General features: G+C 34.2%; 1 protein-coding gene across 2 annotated transcripts in view; it reads right to left on the bottom strand.

Annotated features, from left to right (window-relative positions):
- Positions 1–310: 310 nt before the first annotated feature.
- Positions 311–11,730, bottom strand: part of LOC100887949 — a 30,273-nt gene continuing 18,853 nt past the window's right edge. For both annotated transcript variants that reach the window (XM_030977268.1, XM_030977267.1), the window contains exons 6-12: positions 11,294–11,438; positions 9,741–9,856; positions 8,649–8,805; positions 6,845–7,018; positions 6,026–6,298; positions 5,249–5,355; positions 311–4,444 (exon numbers count right to left, since the gene is read on the bottom strand). In XM_030977268.1, coding sequence (XP_030833128.1) covers positions 4,418–4,444; positions 5,249–5,355; positions 6,026–6,298; positions 6,845–7,018; positions 8,649–8,805; positions 9,741–9,856; positions 11,294–11,438 — 999 coding nt within the window. In that variant the 3' untranslated portion in view covers positions 311–4,417. The remainder of the gene's footprint in view (positions 4,445–5,248; positions 5,356–6,025; positions 6,299–6,844; positions 7,019–8,648; positions 8,806–9,740; positions 9,857–11,293; positions 11,439–11,730) is intronic.

Genomic DNA, 11,730 nt, shown 5'->3' with positions numbered 1-11,730 from the left:
TCTAATACAAAGAAGTTTCAGAAACTATGACTGTAAAATTACCCATACGATATGTAAAGGATATAATTTAAACACTTGCCAAGTTTCACGGAGTTTGCAAAAGAGATTTACTGCCTTTCAAATGACTTGATTGCATCTTAGTGCAAGAAAAAAAAAAGAGCAAATTTTCAGCACTGGTCCCACTGGTCCTACCTCTAACCCCTTTCTCTTTTCTTGTATCACTGCACTGGTCTTTACGCTTCTCAGTTTAAAAAGAAAAAAGTCATTCAGATATATAGAAATAACAAGAGAATAGTGACTGCAAGTAATATATGATATTTACATTTCTCCATTTATTTGAAACTTCAGTTTAAAAAAAGAAAGAACAAATTTCAAATGAAACAAAGTTACATAATTGTCATTTTGAACTCTCCTGTTAATTAGTGATTCTCTACACCTCACAACCTTCGTTAACGACACATGATATGAATTTCTGGCACTACGACACCTGCTCCAGCAACACTTGCTCTCGGCTTTATTTCATCAAAGCTATAGCTATAGAGCTGCAGTTTAGGTTAGGTTAGGTTTTAGGGTTAGGGTTAGGTTTAGTGATTGGTTCATGTTTGAAGTTGGGAATACAGTAGGTGTTAGAAATCGACCGCGGAGCAATCGTCGCTGGAGCATGTGTCGCACAACCAACATTTCTGAGTACTTTTATGTTTTTCCATTTTAAAGCTTAAGTTACTGTTACTAACTACACTGAACAGTTCGTCACAATGGTTTGAGGAAAGATCTAGCGTTGACACAATAAATGCTTGTTAACTAAGACAATTTAAGGAGTCATCAGGTACAAGAGACATACATGGTTTAGTGATGATAATTCTTCATACCTCCTATGTTAATTGGAGAAATAAAAATCCTGGAATACAGATTTTCATGAATTTAAAAGATGAAAAATTAGACTCTTTGTGTTTCTGCGGTCAGTGGTATTTATAAAGAAGTGATAGAAATTAGAACACAGTAAAAAATACTTAAATATAGCTGTTTATTTTTTTCTTTCTTTTTAAATACAAAACTTCTTAGTTCCTGTGGTACATATAGGCCTAAAGTTATACTCTCAAAATACATTTCTAGATTTAGTGGAACATACAGTGTAGCCTATAACCATGCTCACTTTACTCAGTCTTCAATACAGCAAAGACAACTATGTTTACAATCCCAAAAGGAGACTTCCAAGCGAATAACAATAACTGGATGTACATGTATAATTAATGGTTTTCTGTAATTGAACTGTGCTTGGTCCAACTTTTCTTTACACAGTTGATATCTCTCATGAAAATTAGAATGCATACATGTTTGATGTTAAAAACCAGCCCTCCCCCCCCCCCCCGAATAAAAAAAAATGATTTCAATGTTAGCAGTACCATACTCCACACATTAAGACATATTTTGCAGCAGAAAGAAAAAGTAATGGTTGATTTAAATCATAAAATTCTATATCTCTGACAAAAAGAACAGAAAAAACAAAAAACATGAATACAATGACCAACACTGAATACAAACATCTAATATTCACTAGAGAAAGACGGCGTAATGCACACTTGGTGTGGAGAAATACAGAACACACTACAAAAAGCGTAACAAATCATTTAAAAAGAAACTTTGGGGCTTCATACAAACATATACAAATATGAACAATATGTTACACCATAAGAATACAATGTCACGCACTAAATATATATATGGGATATAGTCTTGTTATTTATCAAATCTTCATAGAAGGACATTAGTTGTGGGGATTGTAGAAATGAAATCCAAATGGATAGAAATTCTTAATGTGAAATGTACACAAAACTCATACTAAGAAAGGTATAAAGAATTAATGTGTAGTGAAAGAGGCTTGCACACTGGATAACAAAGAAATATGGTCTAAAAATATTTTGTTTTCCCCTGTTTTTCAACTTTTGAGCTATATCATTCTTGCTCTATAAAAAAAAAAAATCCTTTGGTCTTTAAATTCTTATAAAACTAAACAAATTATTTGGATAAGGTTCAAATCTACTTTATAACTTTTGTGAGAACTCCATTATACAAAGAAGGGAATTTGTGCCATGATTTTAAGAAATAAGCATGAAATGAACTAAAGCTTACACAAAAGGGCATTATGACGCATGATTGATAAAATAAATATATCAGAATATCATCTGGTGAAACTACAAGAGAAGAGATTGCTTCCACACTCTGAATTAGTCAAAGTAAAGATACTTCGGAATGACAGAGGCTGGTAGTAAAAAGATTAATATGTAAATCAGCACCTACATTCGCTACAATAATTACAGCACCACACAGCAGTATCTGGAATCGGTGTACTACAAAGTCGCACAAATTCCTACAATTAATACAAATAAAAACAGACAAATTGACAGAATAGACATGTCGCTTTATGAATGAACCACACCAATATATACACATCAAAATCAAGTCGCATGACAGTTGTCCATAGAATTTTGTTACAAGTAAAAAATATCAATATATATATATCTTATAAAACATATCTATTAAAAATATTCATGTTATATGAATGGAATGCTTAGCAAAAAACAGGACAGGAAATAAAATAGAGAGAGAAGGTGAGAAAGAAAAACACAAAATAGAGAGATAAACAGAGACATGAAGCGGTATGGGAGGGGGCAAATCTGAAAGCCATAGAGTGTCTTTGCAGAAACAGTATTAGTTTCTCCACTAATAACATCAATAACCATCAACTTCCTATGAACTGAAAATGGCTAAACGTATTACAAGAGATGCAATTTCTGTATGGTACTCTGTATTTTAATGAATAAGCTGCTATGAAAAGCAGACAAAGATAAAGAAAGAAACACACAGCATTTATGAAAGTGACGATGCTCGTGATGATTACCATACATGTGATATAGATGTATACAAAGCCATATGTATATACAGTTCATATACTCCACTGTCAGCACCTTTGTAATCGCTACGGTGATGGCAATAATAATGTATACATCTACCCTCATGTACGTACAAGTACGGTTTGACTACATCCAAACACACACAGTAACATTTTAAGGGCATTCTACAAAAATGGGACTTGTTTAGTAGAATATACAAACTTGCCTTAATGCATGACTGACAAAGAACTAGAATTTCAAAAACAGCGATAGAATTCCATGAAGAAACTTAATATCATTATATGGCATAAATACTGATTGCACTTAGAAACTAGTTGATAAAGATATAAGCTTTTACAAAACTGCACACCACAAAATGCTAAATCCTAGCATTGATTACTGAAAACAATTTCAACCAAATCACTAATCAAGGTATAGACTTATGAACATAATAACATATTTGCCATGATGATAATTATAAGAAAAAGACATGTGTGACCTTCTTTCCTACCGCATCCCAATAAAGTAGAACCCTCTTGATTACTTTTTGATCATTTCAAGAAGAGGTGTCATAGAGTTGTTTGAATACTTTACAACCCCTTCCAAGTCGTCTACATACTTTCAAGACTAAGAAATATTCCACAAGTACTTTTGACAACATTTACTTATCCCAAAACCTTAAATCAACCAAATGAACTCCAAGAATATTGAAGTTAAGATTTATACAACCGCCCCCAACAAAAAACTGACAAATGTGGAATTTCTTTCAGCAATTTAAGTTAACCATGAATGAAATGAATGATCAGTCTGAAGCTGATGGTAAAACAAAAATGCATGGATCAATATTGCTTTGATAGCTCCAGTGCTAATTCATTAAAAAACAAACACAATTGACTTCAATACATAGGAATACATTATACTTGTACATACAATGCACTGGAATACTTGAGAATACTTTTGATAAATGAATACCCTTGAATGGCAAAGCCCTTTGGTCATGGGCTAGAAAACTGAATCATATTTATTGTTAGAAGACAATCCAATTACATATAATATGTAAATAATTGTTGATAAACACACCACATAGCCATATATCATTAACTTCTAAACCAAAAATTAAGTCTGTCTTTTTGGATTTGTTCCACTGAGACTACATATACATATAGCGAATCACCGACTCCATAGACCGTAGATTTGCCTGTGGTGGGATTTAACCTATACTAAACAGGATTGGCTGACATCCAACAGTTTTACAAAAGTCCTGTCCAGCAGTTATATATCATACATCTACATTTATGGAGTTCTCTTACATTTGATCATAGAAAATGCTCTTAATTTAGCAAACCACGTCTTGCAGTCTTCTTCCATGTTCTTGTTCTCCAATCACTGATGATGACCCCAGGCAGTAGGTCTTCCATGTTGATCCGTTGATTGCGCACTGTAATGACTGCACCTGGTGGGCGTGGGCGGAAGGCAGATCTCTTTCATCACCCTCGACAAGCATGATCGTCAGCACACATGGGGGCTCACAATGACGTTGTAGGGACTCCGTTCTAAGAAGAAAAGTATGGAAGAGAAGTCAAAATATCAATACGAGAATATTGGAGTGTGGGAGAGGGATGGGGTAGATGAAGGATCAAATTCTAAAATGAAGGTGATTATAGATACATGATAGAGAGAAATGCAACTTGGGCATTAATCATATTGATGGGCAGCATTTTTTGTGAGAAAGATATTCAAAATGTATGACTAATTAAAACTAAATATTCCTAAAATTGTACAAAATAATTTCATTTTATTGTTTACTCTGTATAAAGTAGCATCATGTGGAAGATGAACATTGTGGAATCGATCAGAAAAGGTTGATCATCTAGCATATAAGTATCGGTGTGTATTGCAAAGTTCTGGAATCATCAAAATGAAAAGAAATTTGGTCCAGTCTTGGAAAAGTTACAAGCACTGTACACAGAAAAATGTGTATCAGACTACAGAAACATGTGGCATAAAAATCCGTCCCAGTTTTATGATGTTACATTGTACATGCAATATCTAAAATATTCAGGCATTTCAAGAGCCATGCTTTTCAGGTAACATTTTTTATCTGATGTTCTTCCCCACTTGCATAATACAATGATAACGCTCACAAATTATTTTTCACTTCTTCCCAGAAGTCAACCTTCTCTTTAAATGCCAACAATATCTTTAAAAAAGGCTACTCTAGAACTGGACTCTGTTCAATCAGAATCTTTGTATCTGAAATCCCTGCTATAACCTCTAAGACATTGCCTTTTGGAAACTGAGGAAAATGGATATGTTGATAAAAAAAAAAACCCTGAGTAACATTTGAAGGCACTTACAATGTCTTGTGTAACCGAAGATCCTCCTAATTCTTCCAAGAGGGCTGCATCTGATAGTCTCCCAATCTCATCTAATTCTAGTCTGAGTTGAGCTTCATCGTCTGCATCTACAAACAAAACAAACATAGCAATGTTAAAAACCTGTCATTCTGTGGGAACCATAAGTAAAGGGTATCAATAAAGGGTACCCTGCTTTATGCACACACAAGACCCAGAATTACAAAAGAGGTGAAATCGATTTACAGTGAACATCCTCTCATCCTGGTTTCATAAAGAAAAAATGTATGTACAATATATTAAAGACAGAACAATAATTTGTATGTTCCTTATTATAAATATGATGTCTCTAGATGTACTATCAATTACTCAGGGCCGATCATGTGGAATAATCTCTTGAATACCTTGAAATGAACCAAAAGTATTTCAGTTTTTAAATAAACATATAGAAATCATCTTTTAAATTTGTTAATTTACCTTCTCCCTTCCTCTCCCATTCCTTTTCCCAACCTTTTTTTGTTTGTTATTGCTGTTGTTGTATTGTTAGTTACTTAGTTCACGCTTTTGTTAAATTTGACTTTCATGTATACTCAAGGGATTGACCATAGACAGGCCTGTAGGCCTATTGTCGATCCCACCATTATCTGTTATGTTATACTCTTGTTGTATTCTTGTTTGTCTTTTGATTGTTTTGTACTTTTATCAGATTGTGGAAATAAACTTGAATTTTTTTTTTAAAGCGCTTTTTCCGTGGATAGTCTTGAAATTTGATGAACTCACTGTTATTTGTCGATGGTGATGGTCCTTCCGGTAGAACAACCTCTCCTCCATCTCCAATCTCCATCATCTCTCCATCTCTTGAGTGATCATCCTCGAACGCCAGGTTGGTGATGCCCTCCAGAGCTCCTGTGACTGCGGTAGGTTCAGCATCCTCTTCTCCTCTGTCCCCTCCTCTTCTTCCTTCCCTCTCCTTGGCCTCTTCGCCTATCTCTATCTCATAGGCAGGATTGCTACGGCCTTCTCTCGTTGCGCGACTTGTGGTGGGAGTTGTATCTGGAAGCGTTTAAGAGAAAATTCACAATTCAAGTTTAATAACATCTCAGTTTATGAGACCCCACTGCTTTGAGAACTGTGATTTACTGATCAATCTTGAATTACTCTGCCTAACTCAGCCCCACTCCAAAGGACTTAATCACATTGTTATAAAGAGATGATTGGTAATAAATGAAAATGTAAATTAATTACAAAACATACTGAAGCTTTTGTCTTTTTTCATCCTAGAACGCCCTCCTCCCCCGCCCCCCCCCCCCCAAAAAAAAAACAATGAAAAAACAAGTATAATTCAAAAACATGAAAAATATCACACAGGAAAGAAGGTGCAAAAACCTTTAAGCAAAGAGCTTTTGTTGGCTACACCTGACTAATTATCTCATGAGTTAATGAATGATTGTTAATAACATTTAAAGGCCATCTGTACTAGTTTGGCCGGAAGGGATTAGGCCACTCAGCGAGGTCACTGACAGGTGGCTATCTCATCAACTCAGCTCTCAATTAACATAAGAAAAAGTAGTACAGTGGGGTTTAAAGATGTTGACTTACTTAAGTTGTTGAGCTGGACGGGTCTGACTGTGGGTGTTGAGGTGGATGATGATGACGGAGGATTATCTGACCTTTGACCCCTCCTGCTCCCGCTTCCCCCTGCTCCGCCTCTCCCCGATGACTCTACCTTCGTTGATGTCTCTAGACTGGCTATTGCACTAGCTAATGAGGATTCTGGGAGATGCAAAATTATAGTAACCATGATTAAAGAAAATGGCAACAAAGTAACAACCATCGTATATATTATAAGATGTGTCTGCTATCTGATCTTGAAAGAAATTGCAATATCATCAGATGAAAACTTCATTTAATTATCATACAGATATAACTCATTTAACAAATTCAAATAACAGGTTGAATTAATATTTCTATTTCTTTCTATTGTGTTTATTAATTTTAATTTAATTATATATTCATTAACATTATCATTTTAGTTTAATTTTGTTTATTTGTTGTTTGTTGTTTGTTGTTGTTGTTGTTGTTGTTGTTGATGCTGTTTTTTTGTTTTTTTTGGGGGGGAGGGGTTTTTGCAGGCCTTTCAATTAAGACACAATTAAGATTAAGCAGAAATATTTTTATGTCGTGAGTTGTACCTGATTAAAATAAGAGTTTTGTACATTGTCCAGTGGACTAAAAATCAAGTTTTGCAGATGGTTCCAACAGTTTTTTATGAATCAATTATCCTACAAATGTCCCTATTCATTTACAAATCTTTACATACTACTAAAGATTAAGAGGTTACATTCAATATGAAAGGCAATAGTCACTTAGACAATACCATCAGATAATACCATTTTGAAGGTCAACTTGACCTGATGGCATTTATCTTTATTCCTGTGATCTCACTTTGTCACTTGACCTAGATTGGCCAGAGTATAACGTAATAAGTATGACCGAAAGAAGCTGGTCAAATTCTGTTGAGATCAAGTTAATATTAACAAAGATTTTATATTGATAATATCAGGTTGCCTAGATACCAAACTTATATGCCATGCATGATCTATATCAGTATCAGCGCTTGGCGAGCTGACAATACTGAACCACTGATGTGGGTAGAAAACAAAATAGCTTTCAATCTTGAGTAAATGTACCCCTTATAAGCAGAACTACCATACGTAATTATGTTTTTCAAATACTGATTCTGAACTAGTTCTACCTGCATACAAAATTGACAAATAATGAGATTTCCTTTGAACACAAAAATACAGACAATCTGTACATGTATGAAAATAGCCTACATTTGTACTTACCTGGTACTAAATTGGTGATAAAACAAGAAACTAAAAAATCACATTTTAAATACCCAGTCTACATTGATGATTACATATCTTAAGCATGAGTTAAATCTCAAACCATTTGATTTTCTCATAACTTCAGCAATCTTGCATGACTAGATGGTTAAACATACTTCATTAATTGAAAAACAAGTTGGCTTGTTGATTAATCTTCCAAAACAAAAATATGTCCCCAAAATGAAACACAAAGTTTCCCCTGCAATGTAGCCTCTTCATATGTGAACAGCCCAATTAAATCATGTGAAGTTCATATTTTAAAGGATTTTAGCTTCTTTTCTTCTTCACGTAATGGTTTCCCACCACCTATGCAAACACTCCCTCAGTGAATCAAGATTCAAGATTATTTTATTGGTCCATGCATGCACACATTTCATAGAGATTTTGCTTTCAATGGCTATTTTGACAGTGAACATACAAATGATAGAAAATCCAATACCAAATTTAACAATAGAAGACGAGGTACATAAATATGGATAATTATCAAAGGAGCTAATGGGGTTCTTTCTTACCAGAATTAACTCTATCATTGACCCTGACTGTGTCTGCTTTATCAAAGTCCACTGCTATCGTGTAGCGACGCCTGTAATCTAGGGGAAACCCCAACTTGGGCGAGTCAGGATCTAGACTGTGCTGTCTCATGTAATCTCGTAGGTGCGCTATCTCTTTCTGTGAAGGGAGTGTAAAGCAAACAGAGTATGAATAATGAATGAATGAATGAATGAATAATGCAAGTACTTAAGAAAGATAATCGCCTGTTTGGGCGGGAAAATGAGCCTAATTCTATAAGGCATTTTCCCACAACTCATGTTAGTATGTATGCATACAATTTCTTTTAAAAAATGACAATAGTGTCTTTATCAAAATTTTTCTCACAACCCATGTTAGAACGTATGCATACAATTTTTTTTTAAATGACAAAAGTGTCTTTATCAAAATTTTCTCACAACCCATGTTAGAATGTATGCATACAATTTCTTTTTAAAATGACAATAGTGTCTTTACTAAAATCTATCATCCGTATATCTTCTATGATTCCTTTTTCAAAATGATGAGAATATTCGAGTGACTATCTATTGTCCTCTCTCTTTTAATCAATTTCATTATTTCACAATCCAATGTTCATGTCACTTATATAATTACAAGTTCAATTACTAGTATTCATTTCCTTCACTTTGCCAATTTCAGGATTAGCATGATTAAATATTGATTTCATATTTTCAACCACAGACCAATAAACAAAATTATCTGTTCTATATTCACTATTCTATATATAAATTTCAAAGTTTATTCTGTAACCTCAAACTGTATTTTTGAGGTTTCCATTAAGTTACAAGGAAATAGAGGTTGTTGGCAAACTATACAAACAAAAAATCAAATAGCCATTCTGGATATACCTGAAAATGGTAACAAACATTGACTATTCATAGTAGCCTATTACATAAAGCTAAGGAGGGGAAACTGGTGTCATGGGAGGGGGGATGTTGCCCTTTCCCTCCCCACCCCCTTTTTTGTTGCCATTTGATGGAGGGAAGGCACCTGTCCCCTATACCCATGTCATCTGTAGCTGCACCAGTAGTCCAAGTTGTAGTAGGTTAACTTACTAATTGTTGATCACACTGTGCCTGTAAAGCATCAGCTTGGATTTCAGCCTGATTTCTTGCGTATTTCTCCATCTGAAGTTCAGATGATGCCTGCTCCCTTGCCTTCGATACCCCCGCTGTTTAGGGAAAGAATAAGAGTTCAGAATAATTTTGACTGATAATGAATGATGGCGAACATGCAACAAGTTATTTCTTACATTTGAATGTAAGGCAGACATATAACAAGTTTCTACAAAATAAAATATGCATATCGTACTAAATGTCATGGCACATCAAGCCCTGTTAATGTATATGAACCAAGTAGAAATTATTATGGTATCTTCAAGAGTAATTAGATTACAAGGCAAGCTAAATGTTCCTTGTCATCTAATGTAAATGCAATTAAAGATAAAATGATGAGCACATTTTAAGCAAAGAATACATTTACAAATTTGCATTTCAGTACAAACGATTATGATTATGATTGATACATGAGCAATGCAACATTCAATATAGCAATGGACTACTATTCATACCAGGTTGAACAAAACAAAGATGATATTACTCTCAGTTATTACTCATTAACATAATAGCATATAAAACCAATGCTTTCAAATCTATTTGCTTTTTTATTATAGATATCATTCACAAAACTATGACATCATATCATGAATTGGGTCAGAGTATTATTCTTGATTACATGTAGCTGCATTTATGATTGCTTTTGAGCCCTTTTTTTAACTATGATCCGAGCTGCAACATGACTACAAATGACAGAACAAAGATGTTAAAAGTCTGTTTAAAAATTACAGAGTCAACGCTCTTTCTATTTAACAGAATAACAGGGATTTATAGATAAAAGACAATACACATTACTCCAGGTATTACTTGCCAACACTTGAGTGCTGAAGGGTTACCATTTAAATTGCCTTCTAATGATCTAATCAATCAATGGTTAGATCAAACACAGGCTCTTTCTGTAAACACTTGGGCAGGCAAGCTCAAATACATAATTTAATTAAAACAAAACCCAATGCCCCTATGCTGATATATGTACAGTATACAGGGGTCGTGTACCTATCATTATGGCATGGCACGTTCAATAATTACAGTTAAGTTGATAATCGAGGTTTTTATCAATGTTATTCTACTATTTTATGTGGCTTGTCTTTGTGGTTTGAATTCCAAATTAGTGGGGATCCAAACTGTGAAATGTGGTTCTCTTCAATCAGTGTCACTGTGTGTTGTTCATTATTCACTATTTTCAATGTGTGGACAAATTTCACATGTACATGTATGAACATATTTCTCCATATATATACATACACATGTATCTTTGCTATAATCTATAGGTGCCCAGAAAAACAGAGAAGAAAATACATGTACATTGAAAAAGCAACAAGCAATCTAGCTTAAGAAAACTAAAAATGTTCTGCAAAATAAAATGAGAGATTATAAAAATCTCCTCCAAGTCCAAGGAATTCTTATATTTCCTAAAGAAAACCTAAACTGATCTAAAATTATTTTACAAACGGGGACAATTTTAGCATTACAGTGAAAGTAGTGTAACTTACTGTTATAGATGCCACAGAGTCTCCATAACCTGAAAGAGATTATTAACGTAATGGCCCTTGTTCCTGGACTATCCCCTTCAATGTTACTGGCCAGTAGGACTAGGTCTATGATGAATGTTATGGTGACAATAAAGATGTCAAACATCTGGAATAAAAGAAACAAGATAAAAGATATTTCATTACAAATTGTAATCGTCCTTATTCACTAAAACCCCTTCGGTTCCATAAAGTTTTAGACTGATTATCAGAAATGAACTTTAAGGCCTTGTTTCAAATATGACGCACAAAAACCAAGGTTTTGTTTCTTATGATGATGTAAAGTTGTGATTTGCGTCACAGAGCTTTCGAAGTGAATACACCCGGGACCTTTGTTGCATGCCTTTGCCATTCATTTACACTTTTTTTTTTAAGCAGCAGGTTTTTTTGCGGCGGTTTCC

The sequence above is a fragment of the Strongylocentrotus purpuratus genome, unplaced genomic scaffold (genome assembly GCF_000002235.5).
Source record: "Strongylocentrotus purpuratus isolate Spur 01 unplaced genomic scaffold, Spur_5.0 spur5_scaffold_9, whole genome shotgun sequence".
Classification (NCBI taxonomy): domain Eukaryota; kingdom Metazoa; phylum Echinodermata; class Echinoidea; order Camarodonta; family Strongylocentrotidae; genus Strongylocentrotus; species Strongylocentrotus purpuratus.
This window is presented reverse-complemented; position numbering and strand designations above follow the sequence as displayed.